The sequence below is a fragment of the Amblyomma americanum genome, chromosome 7 (genome assembly GCF_052857255.1).
Source record: "Amblyomma americanum isolate KBUSLIRL-KWMA chromosome 7, ASM5285725v1, whole genome shotgun sequence".
NCBI classification, from domain to species: Eukaryota; Metazoa; Arthropoda; class Arachnida; order Ixodida; family Ixodidae; genus Amblyomma; species Amblyomma americanum.
Genome location: NC_135503.1, coordinates 40093576 through 40120393, shown reverse-complemented (window position 1 = coordinate 40120393; position 26818 = coordinate 40093576). Strand labels below are relative to the sequence as shown.

Genomic DNA, 26818 nt, shown 5'->3' with positions numbered 1-26818 from the left:
AAGGAAACGTGAGAGTAACGCTTCTGTTCAGTGCGCTAACATACTTTTACGCGGGAAGAATTAGAAAGCTTAGAAAAAGAAGTTGTAAGGGCGAACTTCACGTGGGTCTAATCAGCTCAGCAAAGAAGTCACTAGCAAGGCAGAGAACGTCCCAGTAGTAAGCGAACATTGCGGCGGGCGACAAACCTTAGAATGGAAAGGCGGTGTAGAGCACTAGATATCACGGGGTCTATGAGCAATGCGTAAAGAATTCTAGAACCTTTAGAAATACGTACAAGAACCTATTGCTTCAATGAGGATGCTCTAGAAGCCTACGATCGACAGAAAAGTGCCTTGACAACTGTAGCTCGTTTCAGCGATTCCGCTGAAATAGAGACACTATAGAGATCTATGGACCGTTACACTATTAGAAAGTCACGTATGCGAGACGTTCAGTCCGAAAACAATTATGTGTAAGAAAGTCAAGTAAAAAATTCGCAGTCTGTGAACAATTAAGCTACATTTCAGCCATATATTGAAAACACCATATAAGACTGCAATGATGTCATATATACAAAACATTTCAGGCTAAGAAAAATTGCGCGGCCTGTATACTATGTCCGCAAACTATTCAGTCCAAGAACAATTACACCGCACGGAGGTCACGTGCTCAGGCATTCGGCCTAAGAGCATTGGCAGCACTCTTTTGCCACCATGAGGCTGTCGCGGCTGCAGGCGAACGTCTCGGCAAAGTCCCGCAGGTGCGACAAGGGCGCATTGGTGGACACTGCGTCGATGGAGGAGTTGGTGTCCCAGTTGCAGAACATGGAGGCGAACATGCCGTAGAATAACTGGGCGTGCGACATGCGCGTGCCCTTCGACGCTGGCTTGACAACGAGCCAGTCGTCCACGTCCCTAATGGCGGCTCTCACGCCGCGCAGCGCCAACGCAGCGGAGGTCGACGTCAGCGCCGTCTCGGGCTCTTCGTACCACAGAGTCGTGCCGGCGCCGTTCATGCTCCAGTAGGCCTTGCCGTAGCAGTCCGTGAAGGCGCGAATGTTCCGTGCAGTGGGCTCACTCCAGCTCGGGTTGTTGAGCAGCAGGGCCCAGAGGGCCGTGGCGAGCCGAAACACGGAGACGGACAGGCTTGGGATCGCGCTGGGCTTGTATGAGACATGGAGAAACCTGCACGGCAGTGACTATGGTCGTAGGAGGCGTATTGACGTCTATTTTACAGCGACAGCTGTTAAGGCCACGTTTATTGTTTAAGTGGCGTCGTTGTAGTTGGCGCAACACGTCCGGAGCAAACCGTCAAGCTGATCGGTCACAACGGAGTGAAGCCACGCATGATGTCACGAAACGCGCCACGCCGATAGGTTGAAATAAAGTAGCGTCATGCGTGACTTCACCCAACACTCCACTATGAGTGGTCTAGATGCCAGTCGCTGATTTGTCCAAGCTGAATGATGTCACTCGTGATGTCACGAGGCATTCACAAGAACGCTCTAGCGGCGCTAGTGTTAGTGCAGTGCATAAGCGCAACATGCTACACCCGTACGCAGAGATAGTAAACACTGCCACTGGAGTCGGAATTCCCCACAACCTCAGTTGCCGCTGCGACCAAAAGCCTTACAGAAAGCGAAAAGTACAATACTGAAAATTCGCCCAAATATCTCAGCCAGTCTCGTTTGAAATCAGCAAGCGGGGGCTTAGATGGACGTCAGTGCGTGGTCTGTTCACAGTGGTTCACAGTGGATATCGGTTCCGCAGACGGGGCTTGTATCGCACACATTTCGTGACTGCGGAGCCAGCCGCGTTTCAGAGAGGTTGAAGCACCATAGGCGTTCGTACCCTCAGTGTAGATTAGGTGGTCGATTGGTGAGACAATAATATTTGCCGAATGCCTGTGTGCGGGTAGGAAAGGTACTGCATGATCGAAAACGTGGCTCCACGAGAACATCACCAGTTGACTGGTACCTGTAGAAGTCGGTCTCGATGGCCATGTGCTTCCCAGTGGTCCAGACGGCCGGGTACGATTCCCGTATGTTCCTGCGAGCCTGCTCCATCAAGAGCCGGTACTCGAATTCGCTGACCGAGAGGTAGTTTTGCACCAAGAACTTGCTGGCCTTAGGTGGCTCGAAGTCCACCAGGTACCGTTCGCGTGGCAGCACCAGTGTGACGCCGTAGAGCAAGCGGTCGGCCTTTGCCTGGTCTCGGTGGTCCACGATGGTACCCGAGCGAACCTAGGGCGTCATCACGAATGTGTGGTGAAGCTCGGACATTGCCTCTGAGCTTCAGTCATCGACAGCTATAGGAGCATGAAGGCCTGCCCAGCTCGTTGCTTTCCTTAGAGTGTTAATGCGAAAGCATTATATGGTTATGAGGAGTCAGCAAAAAAAGTGTCCGCAAATTTTGTCCGCACGATTATGTCGTTCTGTGGAGATTAATGTGCAAAAGTTTTAATGTGTTAGGTAGCGCGTGAGTAGATCTTGAAATGCGAAAATTTTGTTCGGTGAATTGTAATTAATTAATTGAACTGATGAAAATAAATGCTGTGTCTGAAGCAGGTTTTGTGTGACTGATTCGATGAAAAGCGATGTAAATGCGTGGGAAGGATTACTTAGTAAAAAAATTAAATTAAAAACAGAACGAAAATGAACGGTGAAAAGAAGAAAATAAACAGGAATGAAAAATAAAGGTAAAAATGGAGATAGAAAAAGAGGAGAGGGAAAGGCTTTCGCATTTCCACTCTTGAGCAGACTTATGTACAATCCTGTAATTTTTTTCTTTGTCACTTTCTAGTCTTCTATTTTATGGCTGCAAATATGTGTATACCATCAAAGCTGTCCATACTTAAGATCGGTCATCGATATTTCGGCACTTCCTTTCCAATCTAAGTTGCTGTGAAGATTTTTTGGCGCCTGAACGCTGCGGGGTTATGACGCAATCCCATGCGCGAACATCTACGAATTTTTATGACATGCCACACTCCACATTTTCCGCTATATTTGCAATATAATGTCATCTGCAATAAAACTTTTATTGATAATGCTTCCAATCCGGGAAGTACTTTGATAATGCATTGGGAATTTTATGGCGCAAGAGCATCTATGGCCAAAGATGCGCCATGGCACAAGGTATTTTCGACTTCTCAAGGTGGGGTCAAAGACCCATTTCCCAAGCATTTCACCCTAAATAAGCCGAGCACCAGACCAGGAGAAAGATTGTACCCATTGTATCACCGACGGGTGCTCAGCGGCACTGGGGATCGAACCCCGCACCTCCCGAATGCGAGACGGATGCTCAACCACTTGGCCACCGCTGTGGTGGGATGTACTTTGATGACATTGGGTTCCACACGTCACAAGTCTCCTTCTTACTCTCTATATGCACCTTGTCTTTAGGATGTTCCGCACGACGCAGGTAAGTTCTAACATTGTGCTCCTATAGCAACTTTTTTTAAGAATGTGATGTTATTGTAAGAAGCGATATTATTTTGCAGTGCTTCTTCAGCACAGCGTTTTCTTTTTTTCTTCAGGCGAGATGACCCCTCTCTGTCTGTCGTTATTCTAACGCTTCTACCTGTGGTATACGAAGAGATTCGCGAAGCGGCGTCAACTTCCTGAGCGCGACCTTGTTTTGATGTTTTGCTTTAATCTAGTCGAAACTCCACAGCTTTAGTTCGCGCGTTCTTTGTTTCAAACGCTGACTACTGCTACAGCAAACATGATACAAGCTGTAAGATTCATATATGCGTTATTGTTGCATTCATTATGCTGAGCGATTTCGGATTCGATGTCTGAGAGCCGGGATTGGCTATGACGTAACAACAATCCAAGTGCAACGCCTTATTTTGTCACGTGGGTACCAAACGATGTGACACAGAATGCATCGTCCGCTCGCGTCGCCGCTGATCGCAGGCCATGTTGGTATGCTGCGAGGCCGCTAATGTTTACTGTTAGTGTTTGAAGGTTCGCTTGTCATTAAAATCACGGTACTGATATGGTTGTCGATAGTGAGAAAGAGCTTTTAAAGGGTCTTTCAGAAAGGCTTGTTGCGCCCAGTTCTCGGTCACGGGTGCCTTTGCTACCACAGGAAGCCCACAGCAGGGGCTTTCACAGCCTCAGAACTTAGGGTCTCTAGCCATTGTGGCTTTCTCATTTACTGATGTACTTTTAGACATCTACCTATCGCACCTGTAGATCTTTGCTATATTCGACGTCTTAGCGTTACGTACACGCTTAAAAGCTGACTTTTTAAAGCTAGGATCAATCCATGCTGTGGTCTTTCGCAATACAGAGTAAAGCAATAGCCAAGCGGCTTCCCTATCCTGTATTATTTCTACGTAATGACACCTCTTCAAACGCGACCCACCTTCACTGATGTCACCCAGCCCATACCGCGAGCACCTTTTTGTCCAGTGTGTGGTATACAAAGTAGATGAAGGTGGCAATGCGTTAAAAGATGCCGCCGTGTGATTGTGGCGTTGTGACTGCAGCGCAATAACAGAGCAACGGATGAAACGCTCAAGATGTCATTGTATCGCAAAGGCCACAGTCTGGAATGACCTGCCAGCTATTGAGTAGGCCGACGCGTGCGCGGAATTTCGCGTCAAGGGGCTGACCTGTGCTCGCACCGCTTCCCGGGCTTCGGAGAACGCTTCCCGGACGAACCTGTCCTTGGCTGCGCTGGTGAGCCAGGACGCGTACACCATGTTCCAGAGCTCGTCGTGGGACGATGCACGCTGGAAGCACCAGCTGCGGACCGTTTTCTCCCGAAGTTGAGTCGGCAGGACCTTGACGTAGAGCACGGCGAACGTCGTAGACACCGTGTAAACGATGAGGTGAGCTAACGACAGCGGCTGGCGCTCTGGGGTCAGCAGGTAACTGACGACGTCGAAGATGGCCTCTTCCCCGCTGTGCGACACATCCGTGGCTTCGTCCACCTCGAGCACTGTACCGTTGAAGGCGTTTCTTAGCGAGGTTTCGTTAAGGAACGGAAGGCGCCTGTACAATTCCTTTAGCGTGGCCACTTTCGTGTAACGCGCCACGTCAGTCCCCGGCGTTAAGGGCACCAAGCCGGGGATTCCTCGGTCGAACGCCAAGACCTCCTCGAGCGACACGTTCAAAGAGCACCGCTCGTTGTAGAGGGCCAGACTGCTGGCGAAACAGTACTCGCATTTGGTCATTCGAGCCAAAGTCAAGTGGTGCCGGTACATTCGGAAGCGCCGACGCTCCCGGCTCGAATTCGATTGCGGTCGAAAGAACGAAGGCGCTGGTCGGGGAACCTTGAACCTGAAGGCGTAGGGAACGTTGCGCTTGACGTCCAAGTCGAATACCGAGCTGAAAATTTCCGCCGGCGACTTCTGGTCGAGGACGCCGAAAAAGTTCATCAGCGCCTCGGTGATTTGGTCGATCAGTTGGATTTGACGGCCGCTGTCTTTCGTGCAGGTCAGAAAATAAGTGTTGAAAAACTTTGCGGCGGGGTAGTCGGGCACGGACGAAGTTTGGGAAAGCGCGACCAGCACGTCGAGCTAAAACGAAAACACGGTGTGTAAAGTTGTAAAGTGCTGCCTTGAGCCTGAAATTCGGTGCTTGTTTTTTTTTTTTTTACTAAGATTGGAGTTTTAGCGGCACGTTTTCAGAATTAGAAACTTGATGTGTATTCTCACGCTGAGGGTGGTTACAGCACATTGAGATCGGGAACACAATATCACAATATAAAAATTGACCTAGTAAGCGTACTGTGATAACATCGCCGCTCAACGCTAGACCTCGGTGAATGAATGTCATAGTTACGAAACCGTGAGAAACCAAGAACAGTGGTTTTAAATATCACTAACTCATCACTGTGTTTTAAATATCACTAACTTATTACTGTGAGCGCATTAAGTTGATCCAGTATTTATGTGTGTTCTCTGCATAAAAAATCTGCAGATCATTAACATTTACCTAAACAATGTCGCAGACTCCCGATGAGCAAAACATTTGCTAAGCTCTTCATTAACTCCGCCAATATGATCGGTTCCAGATAGGCCGGTGCCCTCTGATTATCGATTCACAATCGCCAACACAACAGCTGTCGTGACAACACAGCAAGCGTCGTTATTGAAACTGGGCCATGAGCTGGACAACAATTTCGAACACACCTTGCTCGGAAATGTTGGAACCGACCGCTTTGTTAATTTAGCCAATGAAATTTCGCAAGAAAAATGAAGAAAAAAAGCAACTACGCCACTCTTCGGCACTGCTCTTGATGAAGGTGCATACAAGTACAGTCATATCTAGAACAAATGCTGTGGCTTTTCGCCATCTCCATACATACGTTATAATCAAGGAACAAATCTTTAGCACCCATTCTACCGCTGCCGTACTTCTACGAACGAACATACCGCAGTTTCATTTTGTTTTCTTAGAAATTTTGTACTTGACGTAATCATCCCTCGACGGGACTGAACACGGGCAGACTTTTTATCAACTTCTGATGCTCTTCCAACTGGTCGCTCTAGACTCAAACAAAGTGGTATAGCGACTGCCCCTGACAGACGGCCATAATCCTGGGTTCGAGCCCATGCCACAAGAAACTATCAAATGTGGCTGATTCCTGGTTGTTTCTAATTATTATCTACTTTTTTTTTATCAAAATCTAGTTTTCAGGGATTACATGAACTCATCGGATTTATACAGCTCATAACTACATAGCACGGCTCTCAATGCCATGCTCATTTTGGTCACCATGAAATGCATAGATTCTTAATAAGGGAGTAATTACTCATTGCCATCCCTCACGGTTGCCGCTTCCATATGTGCAGGCGTCACACTGAAGGAGCCTGTACATGTATGAATGCCTTCCTTTGTGTAGTCAGCTCTGCTGTCTCTAGGCCGAATAGTGTGGGCTCTCGTAATAAAGGCTTCGTAGCCTGAAATGACTCCTGGCATGCGATACACCTTCCGTAGCTTATCGTCGATTGTTAACTATCCTCAGTTTCAATCAAGCCAAGAGACTGTTTGATAAACTTTGAGCATCGCTAGAATGATCCATCGCGGCTCCATTATTGCTCTAAAGAGGCAAGGCGTACCGTCTGTGCATAGGGATTCCTCCATTGCTGCTGGACGGCGTTGGCGCAGGCGTACGAGTAGAAGTCGTGGCACGGGTCGAAAGACTCGTTCATGAATGCGAGTAGCATGAACACCTGCTCGGCGCAGCAGAAGGGCTTCGAGCTGGGGCCTGGAAGAGGAGGCTTGGAAAATGCCCGGCTCACCAGCCATGCCAGAGAGCCGCAAACGCCAACGATGGCGATAAGACCGAAGGCCACAGCTGTACGACGGCGTTCTTGCCTGCGCTCTGACTGGACTTGGGCCGCGGCTGATTGCTTTAGCGATCGAAGTGGCGTCGGAGTTTGCACCCCCTTGTTGAGAGTCGGAGAAACCCCCAGCATGCCTTCCGGGGAAGACATGGGCGCCCTTCTGTTCCTTGGCTCTTCTTCTTCTTCTTTCTTTTAAAACATGGCACATACCCACATGGGGAGATTGGCCAAGGTGTAGTGGCATAAGCAAGGAAAATTCCATTGAAGATTACGACAAAATTTTTAGCACCAAGCGTGAATTTTGAAAAAATGTATCGATAAAAAACGACAGCAGAATATTTAAAGTAAAGTAATAGGCAGCATTTTGGTGAAAAAAGTTGAGTTCGAAGAAATTTAAGAGTTAGCTCTCTCGCGCGGTTTCATCTTCTTTCCTTGACCTCACTGCGCGCACCAGGAGGATATAGGAGCACTGGTTACGTACTGGCTAAGCGTAGCTGGTACAACCTACGGCTTTTCGTTTCTCGGATTGTGCATAATGGAGCACATGTACTAGGCAGCTTTCTTATCAATGCGTCTACTCTTTCTCATATTCTCCCTCTTTTGCACGAAAACAAACTCAATTTCAGTTTTGTTTTCTTCTCCCCTCTAGTATTGCTTTGTTTCGCTGTTTTTACATGACGCCCCTTTTCATATTACTCTCAAATCTCACGGCAAGTTCTTGCTCTAAACATAATTTTTAAATACAAATAACATGCCTTGTCTCTCCGTCGCCAATCCGGCGAAAGGAAGAAAAAAGAAGGAACCGCCTTCACGTGCTGTCCAGAATCGTGAGCGATTCTTCCCAGCAAGCTCAATCAGGAAATTGAATTTCCGCTGAACCGATCGGCAATGGCTGCCGTGGAAAACCAGTCTGCCCTCCATGAAACCAGCGCACATTATCGCGGAGGTATGGGCAACAACATTCACTACTCCGGTGTCACGAAGACGTCCAGCGCAGAAAAGGTATCCACCGGCGGGCCGCAGGACGTCACTCCCGTCGACCCAAGGACCACCTTGGCAAACAGCGGCAAGGCAGTGTTCTTGATTGGTGGCTCAGCCACTCTGCTCTCGGTCATCGTGCTTTCCATGTTGTTTATATTCTTAGATAGACCCCGTGTGGTCCCGATCCAAGACCAGAGCGACTTTTGCTGCGACACAGAGGCGCGCCAAGTCATGGCTACCGTCAATACCAGCCTGGATCCCTGCAACGACTTTTATCAACATGTGTGCGCGAAAGCCGCTGACATCGAATCAATCTACGTGTCGCCCATGTTCAAGGTGGCAGTCTACTGGAAGGAAGTGGAGGCCCTAGGGATAGGTGGTAGCCCGGCTGGAATCTTCATCTCAGCTTTGAGGCCTACACTGCCAACGGGACTGTTCATCGCTGAAACGGACGTGGCCAACTTTACGGCAGCCATTCTTGATACAGTGACGCATGTACCGAAGCCCTTAGCGTCCGCCTCTAGCATAGTGACGTTTTTCGCCGAGTTGAGTCTAGTTTACAAGGTTCCCACCGTTTTGTCCTTCGGCGTTCCGGCCAAGGAGTCAGGATCCCCGGCGACGACTTTGGTGCTCGACAGACGCACCGACTGCTTCACAGAAGTGGATCCTGGCACTTGGATAAAAGCAGGACTGGAAGTTTTCAACGCTAAATTTAAGAGCGCGGTTGAACTCGACGACCTGCTGGCGTTTGCGGAGAAAATATCCTCTTCAGCTGTAAAGCAGCCCAGAGAGAAACGCGAGGTCAGACACGTTTACAACGTACCCTTTGACGGCGTTTCCCAGCGTCAGTGGAGCAAAGTTCTCAAAGAGTTTGTCTTCCCGTTGTATCCCGACGTCAAATATCTATCGTTGAGCCCAGATCACGATCTGTCAGAGCTCCTGGACGTACTGTCTAAGGCAGTGAACCAGCCGGTAAGTTTAGCGTACGCTGTGGTTTGCGCCGCCGAAAAAGCAGCTGTAGACGTCACCGACGCCATCTTCGACTACCACAGCCAGCTGTCGTTGTGCCTTTCCGACAAGCTGCACATCTGCGCGCTGGAGGATGTCGTCAAAGCCGAGGCAGTCTCCAATCACGTCGACGACGCCCTCCTTCGCGAAATGATGAATCGTGTCCGGGACGCGGTCGTTCGAGACGCCCTCTCGTCCCACATATTCCGCGACCAGGACAGGGAGCTGGTCAGCACAGAGCTCTGGAGGATGAGGCTGATGCTACCCAAGGAGTCGTCTGGAGCCGAGAAGGTGCCGGCTCCAGATGCCCAAGCTGCGAGCAACTTGGCCTACAGTGTGCTGCAGGCCCGCTTTTATGTATTTAGCATCGAGCGAGCCAAAATCCGGCGAAACATCCCCAGTCGCGACTTCCTTTCCGATGTGCGCGTAAAGAGGCAAAGGGATGTGCTGTACGTGCCGACTAACCTTTACGTGCAGCTGAGGTTCATCTCCCGAGAGAGGGACTTCATGGTCTTACCAATGGCTGGCGTCAGCATGGCTGCTGAGATGTGGTCATTCCTGCTCGAAAACAAGGCATGGTCCAACGATACGCTGGTGAACATAGCGTCGTTCTACGCTTGCTTTAGGAACTCGTACTTCGGCATTAGGGAAGACGACGGCACAGCCACTAACATGGCTCACACGGCGTTAGGACTAGTGTCGGCGCAGAACTCAGCAGACAGGCTGGAATGGGATTCTCCGCACAAGATTGACTCTGTATATTTGACACTGCAGCAGCTTTTCTACTACCTTTTTGTCTATAATCAGTGTTCACTAGTGCCCATGGAGAAGCCGGGACCCACGCTTAACGTGGCGTTGAGGAACGATGCCGAGTTTGGACGAAGTTTCCGATGCGAGGCGAGGTCTTCCATGTCTCAGCGAGTAACCTGCATGACGTAATAACGTTACAAGCCCTTTCTTGTTTCGGCAGTGATTCTCACAAACGGGACCAGCATCTTGCTTTACTAAGTGCCACTCACTGGAAGTTAATACTGAATATAGAAGGCACATGCGTGAGCTGTCATGATGCCAAGGATTCGCAATTTCTGTACTGTCTGCCTTATATGGCTCTTAGAAAAAAACGAAAAAAAAAGATTTTCTTCCAAGCGACTCGCTACAGTATCGCGCGTGAGTCTTTACACTTGACAAGAAAGCAAACTTGCCGCCTAGCTGTATTCACAACCGTCGCCTGTCCCGACATCATAACGGGTGCATCCAATTAATCCGTAACCCTGACTTCGTTAGTAATATAATGGCGAACCAACCTACAACTTTTGCGCAACTGTTCTGCTCCCCAGCGGGAAATAAAAAAAAAATTCTAACTAAAGGCTCCATTGCGGGCGGTTTGACGCGAAGGTCGTCGTTTTCCTTGCACGGTTCCTTTACTCACCTCTGGTGCCTTGAACGCGCGAGGCGGCTCCGATATATCCGGCCTAACCTTTCGCGAGAGGTTGGGGCTCAATCGGCGTTTCAGTGCGAACCCCAAAGGTGCCATAAAAGGCGAGACGTAAAAACACACTCGGCCTTTTTTCTTCCGTCCCGCTTGCACTCGCTACACCCGAGAATGGCGAGGACTGCCCGTCAGGCGTAAAAGAGAACGGTGCTCGTTTAGTATCTTTCTTTGTTTTTTTTCCTCTTTTTTATTACTTTTCTTTTTGTTGTTTGTTTGTTTCCCCGCATTTACCGTGTTTAAGTTCGCACTGTAACGGCTACGCCTTTCAGCTTCCTCGGTCGGAACAACTGGACCTGAACACCATTTATCGGAATACTTTTCGGCGCAAACTGTACCTATAGGAGGGCGTTCGAAAACTGCCCGGCTCTGTAAGTGGGGCTCTACTGAGAAAGAGATGGAGAAAACAGCCTTAGTAACTTGCAGTTCTTTCTCTCTCTCTCTCCTTAAGCGTTCAGCCATGAAACTATATATTTGGTTACGCCTGTTTTGCTTTTTTTGATACTTGCTTCCACCCTCACCGAACGCATGTCAGTGCGCATCGTATAGTCATCAGTTCTCTGAGCGTCGAACCACCTCACTTCCACCAACTTACGACCCTAGTATTCGCCAGAAAGGAGACCAGAAATTTATGCGCTATAAAGTGGCTCCCCCTTTCGTGCGGGTGAGTTGCCACAACCAAAGTTCAGGGTAAAGCGAAAAACAAATAAAAAAGGACTTTCCTCAAATAAGCGACTTTACGAGCATGCGTTCCCCAAACAGATGCGCATTTTAGGCCTGAAAGGACAGAGTTTAAGCTGGAGAGTTGGGTGCACGTATAAGTACGCTTACGCGCGCTCATATTCAGGTTGAAGCGCACCCCTAAGCTTCCCACAAAATATTTTTATGAGTGTGTTGCAGATGTTCGGAAGTGGTTTTATTGGCAGAATGCCGGTACAGGTGAGGCAGGAAAGGTTCTCAGCGTTCTTCGCTAAATATGGAAATGAGCAATAAAGACAGAACGTGATGCGAGGAAGTGGTATTTTTGCAGTCGCCTTCTTAGGCACCAAGTCGATCCGAATGGAATGCGCAGGTTGTATCTAGAAATAGGCATAGCTAGCTACGAATATGGCTCTAAACTATGATTATCAGAGTGCGTTACTCTCGCAGAAGCCATTCGTTTTATTTCACTACAAAACTTGGGCATTAAATTCACACTGCGAGACACAGTTGGCGAAATTTGAAGTTTCTAATTATCATAAAGACTGCGTCGACCAGCTCACTGACTTTATCATCACCACAGCAGGCACCCTTCTACGACCCCTTTGAGGCTTCTTTGTAGGTTAAGTCAATCAATCAATCAATCAATCAATCAATCAACCAATAAACCAATCAATCAATCAATCAATGTCACGACGTGACTAATCGCGAAGTGCAGAAGTACAGGAAAAAGAAAAATATTTCCAACTTTCAATGAGGCACTCTAGACATGCTTTTTTCCCCAATACGTCATCGGCGTGTTGGGTTAGGAGCTCTAGTAAGATTCCTTCTATCTGCTTTGTTGGTTACATGGGCCAGCCCTACTAACAGGCATTTAAAAGTTTGGGCAGTAGGGGCGTAGGGTGTTGCGCGCTATAGTGTCATCTGCAGTGCCGGCATTGGAAATGGCACTCCGGATATGGGTCCATGGCTCCGAGTTTGTAAAGTTGCAAAAATGTTTCCTCTATTTCGAATCAAACAATTGCAAGCAAGGAGTGGCACTCTTAGGTGGCGCAGGGTTCTATGCGATCACACTCACTAAACCGCACTCGCACAATCAGAATTAAGCCTCAACATGTAGCGCCTAATTTCAAGTTTTTTTCAGTCCCTGCAGCCGACTAAGCAATCGGCACTCATAAATAATAAGGCTGTATACATAACAGCCATCCTTTTTTGTTTAAGCTGTCGTTACTGATGTTCACCTACTCGTGTTATTATCGTGTTGTGGTGTCCAGTATCTACTCGCGCTTATTAAAAAAAAACTCAATTCGTAGTTCCGGTCACTGTACCTCCGTTTTAATGAGATGACTTGCATTGCATGATGCAATCAGTAGAGCCCAAATAGGCATTTTCGAGCAGTGCGATTTATAACGAGTGCAGCGCAGTAAGCACACAAAAAATGCCGGCAGCACATTTATGGTTCCGTAACTACCTTGGAAAAATTGAAGAAAGAACAATCTCGAGATCATAAGATTGCTAATCAGTTTTTGTACGTTTTATTGCGTTTTTAGTAGCCAGCGCCCGAGCTACTCTTTAATTCACTGTCCTAATTCAACAGCGCACTACAGACAGCATACCACAAAAAGTGCTCCAAGACGTAGAAATAAATTTGCTTGGCTGGAGTTGCACTTGGGCGAGTTGCTGCTCCCGATTGGAGAATGAACTGCAGCGTCCCTTTTCGTAAGAAGCAACTTTGTTCCCCGATCAAGTTACGGCCACTACGCGAAAGCTATGAGCCTTTAATGTCACAGTTGGCAAAAGTCATTGGCATTCAGAACAAAGAATTAATCTGGAAGGGGAGCAGCACAATCTTCCCTCGTTGCCCAGTAGAAAAATACGATATAGTCAGTCCAAAAGTACGAAAAAACTTTTCGTCGTCTTGTCTCCACGATATATTTTGCTGCGTTAGAGAGAAGTCTTCTGCTGTCACAACAGCTCTGGCTATGTGGTTACGACAAGCACGACAGGAAATTATGTTGTTACTACAAGGCCAGGTTCCAGAATACTACACGAAAATCTGTTGTGTCTTCTGTTGTCACAACAGATCTGGTTATGTCGCTACAATAAGCACTACAGGAAATTATATTCTTACTACAAGAATATTTGTCGATACTACAAGGCCACGTCCCAGAATACAACACGAAAATCTGTTGTGACACAAAATGTTTGGTGTTTTTCGATGTAGTGGTACCAATATATGCGGCACCTAGTACGCTCGCTACCGTATTTGCTCGCATGTTGGTCGAAACGTCTTACAGTTCAGGCCTCATACTTCGGGAGCCGGAAAGAAGAAAGAAGTTTCCGTGTCGTACAGGTCGGCTAAAGGAAGTTTATTAACGGAACGTTCGATTACGGTGACTCGCACAGTCATGACGGTTTGCAGCTGAGCCGCCGTGAGACACATGCATCTGAGACTACGTGCTTGCGATTCAAGTGTAAAAATTCGACACCTTCTCCCGAAGAGTCCGCGTTAGCACAAGCGAGACTTGAACGGCTCTATTTCATTTTATTCAATTTCGGCAGACCCCCTCAACTTCCTCAACGTTGTCAGTGTCGTATCTTGATAGCCATAATCCTCCGCTACGGCACGCATAGCTTGACGTGATGGTCTCGTTGATTTCACCAGAATTTAAAATTGATAATTGTTTGTTGGGGAAAGGAAATGGCGCAGTATTTGTCTGACATCTCGGCGGACAGAGGGGAGTGGAGAGGGGGGAGAGAGTGAATCTACGTCCAGGGACGAAGATGCAGAAGGAACGCCCAGCGAAACGGAGCGGCGAAAGACTGACTTTGCATTTCGACTGAGCGAGTTCCACTCGGCCAGCTGTAGCAATCGCGTCACTCCAGGTTCAACCAGATCTAAACCACCGCCAATTTTATCATTTGCAGCCTGCTTTGCGCCTCGCCATGACCGTGATTCGCGTATAGGTTGATACCTCGGTTGTAGAGTGCGATTTACAAAAAAAAAATCATGTCAACCTATATGCGAGAAATTACGGCAATATTTTTCCTTCTCTGCATACGACTTTTCTTTTTTGGATAATCTACATGAACTTACAAGGATGCACAAGTGCCTGACAGCGTCGCTGTATGATCCTCTTTGCACAAAGCACGAATATCACTCGCTAATCGATCACATAAAGCATAACGCAGCTGAGCTGTGGCATGCAGGAAACAGCACATTTCAAACCTACGACGTGTTAGTAGTGCTTTCTTTGGGAGGATACTGTTTAATAAAAATAGGCATAAAACCACGGTAGTTATCAGTTTTAACGTGTAAAGAATAACTTAAGACTGAAGAAACAGGGAAAAATATCGTTCATTTGGACCTAACGGCGCAAATATATATATATATATATATATATATATATATATATATATATATATATATATATATATATATATATATATATATATATATATATATATTATTTATTTTTTATTCAAGTTACCCCTAAAGGCCCTCCAGAAGAGGGTATTACATAGGGGGGGGGGGGGGGGGGTACAATCATAAGTAAAAACGCTAATTAAAACATAAGGCATCACACAAAGAAAAATTGAACACTAACAAAAACAGCAAACATTTACACATTTCCGTCACAGCGAAGAAGCTCTTGGAATTTTTTATTGTCAGTTTCTGTGGCGATGACTGATGGCAAACTATTCCATTCAGTGATAGTACGGGGAATAAATGAATTGGCATAAGACGATGAATGACAGTTTACGCGTATAACTTTGAAAGAATGATCACGGCGTGGAAAGAGAGCATCAGGTGACTGAAACAAATCACGGCGAAGGGATGGGTGGTGATAAAGCTTATGGAAAAGGGTTAAGCGAGCAAGTTTACGGCGATATGACAAATCTTCCAGTTCGGTATATATATATATATATATATATATATATATATATATATATATATATATATATATATATATATATATATATATATATATATATATATATATATATATATATATATATATATATATATATATATATATATATATATATATATATATGTCAATGACATTATTACACGATGACGATGTGAAATATGCCCACGAGGTAAGGTAAAAAGAGACCCTGTGTCTCCTGACGAGGCCTTCACCCCTGACGTACGCATCTGACAGCCGGCGCAGAATCACTACAAATATGTTTGACAGAGTCAAAATTGCAAAACTAACTACACAGGTATGCGCATGATAATGAACATATATGAAGACATTGGAACAGAATTATTTGTGAAGAAGGTTATACAGTTACTAAGAGTATTCGCAGCAATCATTGTTCAAGTATTTCACAAAGCAACAATACATGAATTTCAATCATGCCATTTAAACCACGGGGGAAATAAGTGGTTGCTTTAATGGACATCAGGTGAAAGCTATTATACGTTTGAAGGAAGCAGAAGTAGCTATACTTGTTGTTTTTTTTAAAACGAGGCATAGTTACGTTTTATTTGTCGAGTGAAACTAAGTATGGATATGCATTACACAGCGCAATTATTTGATTGCGTACAGTTTTAGTACCATAGTTTGTTCTTGGTTTCAACCCCGTCAATGAAATAGTGCGTAAGTTATATGCTACATCTCTGTTTAAGTATGCGTTTAAGTACAGGTACTGTACTAAGTAACTGTTTAACGGTATATCACCGAAAACCGTGTCCGACAAAAAGAACACGCGTGAAAGTGGCAGCGCCGTATACCGCGTCACACTCGACAAACTCGCAGCACGGATTCGCTGGTCCAGCTATTCTGAAGGAGGTGTTAGAAGGCGACCGCGAGCGCATTCAGCAGCTCCGGCCACATTTTGAGGCGGCCCGGACGCCAGAGTACATTTGGGACGCATGGCTGCCTTTCCTACTCTCGAACTTCCCTCTCTGAACGTCTGCCGCCAAAGTTTGCTCGGCGGCGTCTCGGCGCTAAGCACGCTTCGCTAAGCAAAGTTGGTTCAGAGAGTTGAGGGCGAGACGGTTCCGGGAGTTGAGAGCGAGAGAAAAACTGCCCGCTTCGGCCTGGAACGAAATGAAAGTAAAATACGGTAACTAAGTTGACATTAGTTTGATCTTCGTTTATCTACTTCCCCCTTTCTTTTTTCTTTTTACGTTGCGGTCTAGCCGTGTTAACTTAAGAAATTAGCGTTAGAGATTGCGCGAATGGCGCTCGAATCGCCGTCCTCTCTTGCATGCGCAATGCGTTAAACGCGTAATTTCTTTAACATACGCTACAGAAAAAACGTTCCTTGTTCGAGCTTCTTTATTATAAAATTTTTTTAGGAGTAACAACGATAAATTTTCTGCGCTTTCTGCAGCTAGATTTTTGGCTGCTTATCTGCCAACACTAACGAATGTAGAATTATGGTTTATGGTTTAGGGAGATTTAACGTCCCAAAGCGACTCAGGCTATGAGGGACACCTGCCGCCGCTAGAGAGCGCACCTCACACATTAGGAACTTTTACTCACTGCACTGCGAACCATGTGTAAATGTTGCAATCACAACACATGTAGTTTGTCGTGCTGCAGCACCGTTCGAGCGGAAATTTAGGGCGCTTCGATACAGCTCCCTTCACGAAAATCCACTCTGTGGCGCCATCTAGTGACAATAAGTCAAAACGCATCAGAACTGTGTTGAAGAAGTTTTTTCTTCAAATATTGATGATAATGGCGAGTGCATTACCAACCTTTGTGTTGTTTTGTTTTTTCAAGGCGGAAAACTTTGAAAACAGGAAAATTTTCAAATTTGACACAAAGTTGGAGAACTGCTCTGATCGGTGTCGTTGCTATGACGACAATGTAGACCGCATGCAATTACAAATTATCTAGAAAACAAGAGCTAGTTGTCATCTATACTGCATATACCTCGAAATATGGGTAAGAGCGTGCGAATTTAAACCTAATGTCGCTATTTTGAGCGAGATAGTGTCCAAGAAAGAAGATCTGGCGGCCTATTTGGAATGTTTTCAACGTAGCCAGTAACGAGCCAGAAGCGCGCTTACGTTACCGTTTGTAGCGTGCGTACGCCCTCAAGGTATGGTTAGATATGTAGCGTACTGCGCATGGGCATTCGTTATCCACACTGTCACTGCGTACGTCCAACCAAAAATATCTATTTCTAAGCCGCGATGTACTGTAGGCCCGCCGTTATACCCGTACCTCAGATTATATTAAAAACGAACATACAAAAGATGGTAAATAGTTTGCGCGCTGCTTATTTTTGATGAGAAAAAAAACGTGAAAAAAAGACATTAATCGCAGAAAGAGAACCTGACCTGCAGTCCTGTGAGTGTCTGTGACAGCCCTCAGTACAGTGGCACTCATCAGTACACCCATCAGAATATATCACTCCAAGACGCACCTGCCACGTTACCTTCGGTCCTGCACGCGTAGCGGTGCTCACCACTCCTCGCTGCTGTTTACGTGTACTGACTGGTCTGGTCAAGGAAAGTCCCATGACGCATGCGCCACATAGGGACACACTCGCGATTTTTTGCACACACTCGCGATTTTTTAATGTTGCCCGAAACGGCTAAAGTTTGTTGAGCCACAGCGTCCAGAGAAATCGCGTTTTCTGGATTTTAAAAATTAATATGGTTCTTATCAGTGGTCGGGTACAAGTTCCTAATTGCAACCAGGCGTAAAAGCAGCACTTAGGCAGCCAACTATTACTGTTTAGTTAACCGGTTTACTATATTTAAAGCAACACTGAGGTGAAATTGAAGTCGGCCTGTACAGACATGACACTGCGTTCTAATCACAAAGAGACTATACTCTCCCCCAGAACGCAACTTTCATAAGCTATACAAAACCAACCAAAGAACGAGACACAGGTGTCGCCCTCGCCGGTCGAATTGGCAAGTAAAATGCTTGCGTCGACGCCGATTTTCTTTCGCGGATCAGTGAGGCTACGCTAGACCGCCATTCACTGCAAAACGGTGGCGACCTTCACTTTTCAGTAAGGACGTCATGAGTTTGCTCAACTGGCGGCACGATTTTTAATTCAATTTTGACTCTGACACGTGCATCTTTTCCGGCCAGAGAACGGTCAACATAGCCCGAGATAGTCAGAGAATCGATCGTTGATGAGAATAACGACTGCCTGGAGTGGCCTTCAGGGTGCTTTCAATATGATTTAACTGTTTTGTCGCGAGCACCAACACTTGTATTACTCCGCCGCTAAAAGACACCTTTATAGCTCGAAAAGCCTAGTGTTAAATCTTAGTACCGAGCAAAACTGAAATACCCTGCATAAAGGAGCCAGGAGAAAACAGAAAACAGTTTTCGGAGATATTTTATCCGAAATGATGCTGGGCTAAAAGAAGTTACAGCAGCTGCTATGTTCCCGCCAACAAAAAGACGGTCGCTATCCTAGGATTCAATTACATCTTAGGAAAAAACTTTCGACATTTGAGGCGCATGTAGAAAACGGTGCTCTTCCTTGAAGGCTAAATAAAACTTATTCAGGAGGAAAGCTTGGATTCCCTCTTTCTTTCAAGCATTGGAACTCTTCACAAAGCAGAGCAAGGCGAGTGTGTCACGCGAAGAACAAGAATAAAGGCACGCGACTAAATTCTGCACCAAAAAAGAAAGTAATGATTCGAGTTATTTTGAAATAAAGATAAGTTTTCACTTCCGTTGAGCAAAAAAAAAAAATGGCGAGCCTCTAATGGTATTTTGACGAGTGCCTCTTCTTCTCTTCCTAATGAAATGCCGCGTGGACGAAACGGGACTAGCGAAGAGCGAGATTTGAGAAAAGGGACCAGAAAATGAGGGAAATAACTTGTTTTTTTTTCTGCTATGCTGGAAGGGCCCACTTTTATTCTTTTTTCCTTATTTCCTTCTTTTCAATGAACAAAAATCAAGCCTAGAAAAAAAAAGAAGTTGAGAGAGCTGGACAACAGCCAATATCTTCTTGTCCAAGCCCAACCCGACTGAGTTGAGGATTGTGGAGTACGCTTGGCAGAGACAAAATCAGCGGATTGAATGAAATATAAAAAAAAAGAATTCCAAACGTACAATTTACAACTACAGGGAGGCGAAGCGCGTACGACGTGTGCTCCATTTTAAAGCTATAAATGAGGAAATGACCACCTGAGGGTTTCATTTTGTTTTTTCATTCCTTTTTCTTTGGTCCTGCGAGCAAACGTGAGAACGGGAAAGAAAGGCTCAGCAACGCCACGAGGGAAGGATGCGTTCTTTCTTCCGAGTACAGCTTCGGGAGAGCTGACATCAAAGAAAAAGAAATGAGGGAAGATGGAAGGCGAAATCTGGGAGGAGGAAGCGGTGCCCTCAGGTTTTCAAGAGGGCCGAATAAAAAAAAAGGAGAAGCAAAATCTAGGGACGTGGCGTGGCGTCTCGGTGGGAAGAAAGCCACTCGGAAGAGATAAAAACAAATCCGAAGCGTGTCCGCGGGGCAAGCCGACGCCAAAGGGGACGCTGGTCGCCTCTTTCACGCCGCATTGGCGCACTCCGGCGGCGCCAGCGTCTGAAGTATCCTTGGCGGCGCGGACAAATCGACGCGGCGCCGATGACCGCCACACCGCGTCCGTGTGGCCCAACTGGCGTGTCCATCCAAGTTGCGTGCAACGCTGCGAAATGCAAGTATGGAGGAATGGGGAGCTCACCGTAGAGACAAACGCAGTTTACAGGGTTCCTGATATTAAAAACCTGCTGAAAAATTCCTAGTGATCACTGATTTCATTATGTCTTGGCAATGCGATAGCATTAACAGCTGTTGATGCCCCCACCGGAAGCGACAACACTTCTGCTCTGATGACGTCACTTCCCATCTGTTGTCGTTGCTTCTCTCCAGGCAATGGGAATGGTCCCGTAGTGTGACGTCACCTCCCGCCAGCCAAAGGTGTGCTCCCATCTGGTTACTTCACTTCCGGTCAAACGGGACGCTCCCGTCTGCTGACGTCACTTCCTTCCGGCCAACTGGAATGCTCCGGTCTAGGGACGTCGCTTTCCTCCAGCGAATGGGTATGCTCTGGTCTGGTGACGTCATTTCCCTCCGGCCAGTTGGAATGCTCCGGCCTTGCGACGTCACTTCCTTTTAGCCAATGGGCGAATTTAATGAGCGACGACGCATTTTGGCATCATGGGGCTTCTAATGATATCGCATTAATTATATCGAAAACTGTGGCAAGAGCCTGACTGAGAGTCTAGGTTTGTTGCGGGACAGTGACTGTTTTGTGCGTTCCCTCTCTTTTGCTGTTTTCAAGTTGCCTCAATTTCTTAAGGGGAAGAATGAGTGTTGCTGGTTCGAACATTACGGATACAATTAAATACGCAATTAATGAGTCGTGCTGGTCCTATAAGGTTCGCTGTCGCTCGCGCTCCTTCGGACAAAATCCTCTGCGTAATTTTTTTAAGACGCATGCCAGGGTAGAGAGAATGGTCACAAGATTGGTCTTAACGTTCTAACCACATGGCGAGCCTGAGATCAGCCTTCAGTTTTCTCTTTTAAAAGGTGATTAGGAGCAGATTTTTTTTTCTGATATTAAAAGCATATAGTTTAGTACTAGCGTGAAAGGTTGCCCCTGAAAGATGTGTTTGCTTAGGACTGCTTTACTACTTACGAAGACGCCAAAGCTCCTTCCGAGGAATTCCGCCCAAAGCACTGGAGGAATTTTGTTGGAGAGATCAAAAGCCTGAGTGGGACCAGAAGGCGTCTGCGAGTCGTCACGACCATCTCTACGCTGAGTAAACGAATAGATATAAAAAATAAGAATGCCTTCCCAGTTGTTCCAGCCTATCCAACAGTGTGGTAATAAAAGCGGTACCTAAGAGCAAAACGCGAAAGGATTTCGTTAACTAAATGGTATTGTATTTTGTTTTTTTTTTTAAGTCGAGAAAAGACGCGAGAGCCGGATGCCGAATCGCGTGAGGGTTTATTTTATTCGAGGCAGTAACCAGACTGCGCACTGAAACATTTGCCCGAAAGGAATGGGCTTAGCTTTTAGCCTCCCGTTCAGAGAAGAAGAGGTGGACTTGGGAATTGCCGAAACTGAAAAGACAAGAATGACGAGAATGATTCGAGTTTTTCAGTTCTTCTTTCACTACCCTACCTCTGCCGCCGTCTGGATAGCATCACGAAGAAAGCAGATATAGGGAGGCTACGAAGGCAGTTTTAGGAGTCCCAATTCATCGCGACAAACCTCAGTGTAATTGGAAGGAAGTAATAGGATAGGAAATGACGTGACAATATGCTCAGCACCTGACAGGTGTGCAGTCTAACCTCAGGGAGATGCTGGATCTAGAGTTGCTTCCGCGACGGATGACGTGCTAACGAAAGCCTTTCAACATCTGTCCTCCCATCGGTGGACACTTGGAACGGACCCTCGATGCTTTGGACGAGTGATTGGTATGACTGGTGAGCCCACAGCTGTCATCGGTGCCAGTCATCTGTACCTTGGCTGTCATTTTATAGGGGCTCGTAACTGACTGCGTTCTTCCCGCTGCCTTACCCTGACCGATTGAAGTCAAAAGACAAAAAGAAACTTTCTGCATCTGGTTGGCGGTGTGTGTCTAGGTGAGCCGACGTGGAACAAACCTGCATCAGCAAAGCTAATATAGTCGACTGATGGCTGATGTACATAGCCAGAACTCGAGCTCCAACGCGCACTTCGTTAGAGATTTCTGCGTCAAATGTCTGTCTAAAGCATCGCAGGGCATCACTGGGGTCAAATCACACGGCTTCACAGAGAATTCACATTTCGGGCCAACGTGAATTCCTAAGAGACGCCATGCACTCTACGATTCTTTAATGGCAACTCTCGTATTCTTGAACATCAATTCTGAATATTGCCGTGTTGTTAGGTTCTGTTATGGAAATATTGAAGGCAATGGTTCATTTTTCCGATGTAAAGCAGAATCTTTCTTTTGAAGTTTGTACATTGCTCGCATCGTGTAATTAAGACTGCCATAGAAAACTAGTGGGGAACGTTAGTGATGATAGCAAAAAGGTTAATAGCAGAAAAATGTAAGCCTGCCGAGGGAATACCTGCGGCTATATTGAACGTTATAGTTGAATCTTACGATATATGAAAAAAAATGCGTTCATAAGTTATTTCCTGATGAAAAATACTCTTATCCAGAATTTATCGGTAGGGTGTCTACTTTTACATTCTCCATTCCATTCTTCAGCGGCGTACCTCAAAGTAAATCCAGTGTCATACACCTCTGCCTACTCATCACCTTTGACGTCACAGCCTGCTGCCGTCAGATCTGGGCAGCACGCAAACGAAACAACTTAGAAAGAACTCGTTCGAAATTAGGGTTCTTGATGAACGCTTGAAAAGAGTCCACTGCATTCTACCCGAGCTCTGTAAGTTTCAAACTTTGAAGCTGTTATTTGCCGCCGCTATGGACGCGGACAGAGAAAAAAAAAAGATAGCCGCACTCGTGCTATCTAAAAGAAAAAGTATTCATCACACTTCAGTACAGAAACTTTGCTCTAGTTCACTGCCACCCTTAATTACACCCTTTCAGTTCTGATTTACAACAACTCCCTGTCTCGCCTCTTTCTACCGTTCTATCACTCAGTGACGGGATCTGCATGGATAGCGTTGCCCGACTACGCCTGAACATTGCATATTTGACGGTCCACTGGCGCCATCAATTCGCTCTGAATGATCTCCCCTTACTAGTAATTCTTTTTTTTAGGATCGCTCGATATTGCTGGGGCGAGAGTTGGTCCGCCGGGTGCTGCCGTCGGTTCAGGCGGAGCAATTAATCTCTCTTTGACTCCTGCCGACACGCCTGTCAACGATGGCACGCTGGCGACACGCCGGTAGGCGTCGCCACTCTGCCAGCAACGTCACAAAAATGAAAGCAGCAACGAAATAAAAATGTGCCACTAGCGGTTGAATCAGCTTTAGTGCGGCGCCAGTGACGGCTCAGTACAAGAACAAAATACGGCGCCAATAGCTGCTGCTCAGTCTGCGAGCGTTCCGTCGGAGTAGTCACGCAGACTGAAACGTCTGAAGGTTGTTAAAGGGAGGGTAATTCGACCTCAGCGGTTGAGATGAGCTGCCACAGATTTCAGGAAAATCGATACAGCAATACGAAGAAGTGAGAGGAAAACAGTATGTGCAATGACTGTTGAAAATTTAATGAATTTGAATTGGTTACCCAATATTACAGCAGGCTTTAAAAGGAAAATAAAACAACAATACGGGCGGAGGTAAGCAACGTACACTACCGTGGGAGGAGAACTGCGCTGAAGAATACAGGAATCCGCACGAGTAAGCAATTCAAGATCCAGCAGCCTGCACCGCGCGTTTAAATTCCATTCGCATGCATCCTCCCAGCTGAATGTGTGTGTTGGGCAAACGCGTGTATTGACCGCAATCATCATTTTGCCAAAATAAACTAACCTCTTGCCAATGCAAGACCATTGCAGTGTGGTTTATCGAAAAGTTCCCTGAGGACAACACTACGAATTTATTGTACTCAATAAAAATCGATTTTCTGGCTCTTTCTAGCCTTGTTAACTGATATTAGCATTAGCCTGGCAGGAAAAGACGCATTTATTGTCGAAAAAATTCCTTGAAGGAATTCTTCCGCCAGTCGATTCAAACCCGTGGCGTCCTTACAATACAGGACGAGTTGCCGTCGTTTTGAAGTGAATGGCGGTGTAACATAGCCTCTGTGATCCGCACAATCTAAATCGGTATCGACGCGAGCGTTTCACTTGAGGAATGGGCCGGTGGTGGCGACACCTGTATCTCGTTTTTTGACGTTTCCTAACTTATGTAAGCTGCGTTTTCGGTGAGAGTAGTCTCTTGGTGATTAGGACGTGGTACCGTGTCGATTCAGGCTGGCTTCAATTTGACATTGGTGTCCCTTTAAACCAGACTTAGTTTCGCCACATGAAAGCCACAGAACGAGCCGAGCCACTCAATTGAAACCTTTAACACTAGACACCTTTAGCATACCGTGTTACCTTTACCGGAGTACCGGGAGCCCGCGCACCACCAGTGCGCACGCGCTGATTGGTCCCGATGTGGCAGGCACGCGCGCAGCTGACGCCATCTGGCGCCGTCAAGGCGATCTGCGCATGCGCATTGAGGCGCGCGGGCTCGCACTACTCTTGCAACGGTAACACGGTACACTGTTTGCTAAAGGTGTCTAATGAGAAGCCTTACCGGCCAGATAGTCGCATAAGCTCAAATATTGTTACGAGTGCGATACCAAAGGAGGACTGACAGTCTAGACCCCTTCACTGTCGTCAATACGCCACTCGTGCTGGGCGAGAGTCCCAACAAAGCCAAATCGAGAACGTTTGATTGTTATGCACCAATTGCTCTTTAGTATTGATTTTCGGTAACGCGATAAGTGGGCCGACTCTGATTTAAGTGAAAAATTCACCCGCTCGCGAAGAGCGCACTCAAACGCCGTACCGGTATAGATGGCGCTGCGATTGAAGCTTCTTCAAAGCGGCGGGCCGCTACTGGCGACGCCAATGAGGTCGAACGGAGACCCCTCTCCCGCTGCACTGGATGTTTAGTTCACTGTACTTACGTTGCAGTTCCCTCTAAATTCTATTCCTCTCCTTAAGGGATGGTTCGTTCGTTACCGTAATAAAACAGCACACGGGTGACATCGCATTTCTCCCATTTCTCTCAGCGCACGTTACGCACAAGCTTCGCCCTGTGCACCCTAAGCACCGCTGGCACTCTAGGTTGTTAGGCATCAAACAATTCCTTGCTAATATTTCAAGACAAGTAGAGCAATAAAAACAAACAAAATCAACAGCGAACCATCTAGCTTACTCCAGAGCGCGCAAAGAAATAATTTCGAACAGAAACCGTACTGCTGCGAGGGGAAACAAGCGTGCCCAGCCGATCAGATCTCTGGCGACACCAGCGCCAGCGACGGCGTTTCGGAGCGCTGCAAACTTGGCGTTATCACCACCCGTAAGCGTTATTCCTGCGCGCGCTTCGGAAGCTTTGCTTTCGCTCATTGTTCCTGCCATGCTTTACTTTTGTTTTTGTCTGCATAGTGAGCACCCCAGGTTTAAGGCAGACCTGTAGCGCGCTCGGAGGCACACTCCTCTTATCACCGCTGAATTCTCGGAAAAGCAAGTTGCGATAGGAGAAAGAGCAAGAGGAGGTTGTTTCACGACTTCCAAGGAAGCGAGATACGAGTTGCTTTCGAAAAAGGAAAATGTACGCATACATAAAGAGCGTTGAGCAAGAAGGAATGGCAATATACGCACATAAAGCACACCGCAAGAACCATCAGCGAGAAAGCATGCCCGTTTCTGGGGCACCGTGTTTATGTAACGCGTTAGATGCGATCAGGAACAAGGACTGCGTAGGGAGCTGCCGCAAGCGAGATTGGCGGCTGAGGGGGGGGGGGGGGGGGGGGGGGGAGGAGGAGGGGGGGGGGCAAGCCGGAGAAGAAGGATGTGAAGCGGGGCTTGTGAAGGAGCACATGTAGAACCCGTATCTTTTTCAGGGCCGCTGCTAGCTGGTGCTGTCATGCCATCATCCTGCTTTGTGTACAAGCACCCAAGCACCCGCTCCTCTCTGGGGGAATCATGGCCGCTGCTCGTTGCCATGACCCACTGAGACCAAGGATTTCTCTCCCTCCCCCCCACCCCCCCCCCCCCCCCGGTTTCATTTTTTTTACTTGAAATTTCTTCGTTTCCTTTGAGCATTTCATGTTTATGCGACGACTCCTTCCTCCAATTCCCTTTCCCTAGGAGAGAAGTGAATGATGTTTTTGGGAGAGGGGATTGCTGGGGAGAGGGAGAGAGAGAGCAGGAGCCCCCTTCTTGATCTCGACCGCGCGTGTTCATTTGCCTGATTGGTTCGTATTGATTCGTCGTTCATCCCCAAGATTTACGCGTCTCGATACGCGGCCTCACTACGCTTGCGATAAATTTTTGCGCGCCGTCTAGCGTGGATTGCCGGAGGTGGCCCCCATTAACCTTGCTCCGGGCCAGCCTCAATTTGTTCCCCGTGCGGTCTTGCGAGACGTTGCTGGATCCGAAGATTAAAATGCGGCGGGAACAAATCAGAAACGAGGTAAAGCCTGCTTTTCTTTCTGTTCGAATAAATGTGGAAGGTCAGTGGCAAAAGCTACCGCTGCAAACACGCGGCATATCAAAGGAAACTGAAATAATCGGAACGGCTCCAGACGGAATGCTTTCTGAAGAACTAGTTGGTACATATTTGGACGAACGGGGCTGATTGGTTTGGAATATGCGAGAAGCTTCAGTGCAGTTGTAATGAATAGTGAAGACTATAGGGTGCATTGAATAATGTTCATTCAGCTTTCATCTTTTAATCCTCGCTTTTGGGTACCATA

At 46.9% G+C, this 26818-nt stretch overlaps 2 protein-coding genes across 3 annotated transcripts in view; both read right to left on the bottom strand.

Moving 5' to 3' along the window:
* LOC144098948 (glutamate receptor ionotropic, kainate 2) overlaps positions 1–26818 on the bottom strand; it is a 338155-nt gene that overhangs the window by 112969 nt on the left and 198368 nt on the right. The gene's annotated exons all lie outside the window — the stretch shown is intronic.
* Positions 663–7435, bottom strand: LOC144096801 (uncharacterized). The gene is made up of 4 exons (XM_077629679.1): positions 7058–7435; positions 4604–5512; positions 1957–2222; positions 663–1164 (listed from the first exon to the last, which is right to left on the bottom strand). The coding sequence occupies exons 1-4, from the start codon at positions 7433–7435 to the stop codon at positions 663–665; spliced, it is 2055 nt and encodes a 684-aa protein (XP_077485805.1).

Bases quoted from the DNA above. Each gene is read 5' to 3' on its own strand.
- LOC144096801 (XM_077629679.1), bottom strand. From the start codon at position 7,435: ATGTCTTCCCCGGAAGGCATGCTGGGGGTTTCTCCGACTCTCAACAAG. The intron at 5,513-7,057 runs GTACGCCTTGCC...TTTTCGTTTTAG, and splicing joins GGAATCCCTATGCACAGACG to CTCGACGTGCTGGTCGCGCT. The intron at 2,223-4,603 runs GTCAGCCCCTTG...ATGACGCCCTAG, and splicing joins GGGAAGCGGTGCGAGCACAG to GTTCGCTCGGGTACCATCGT.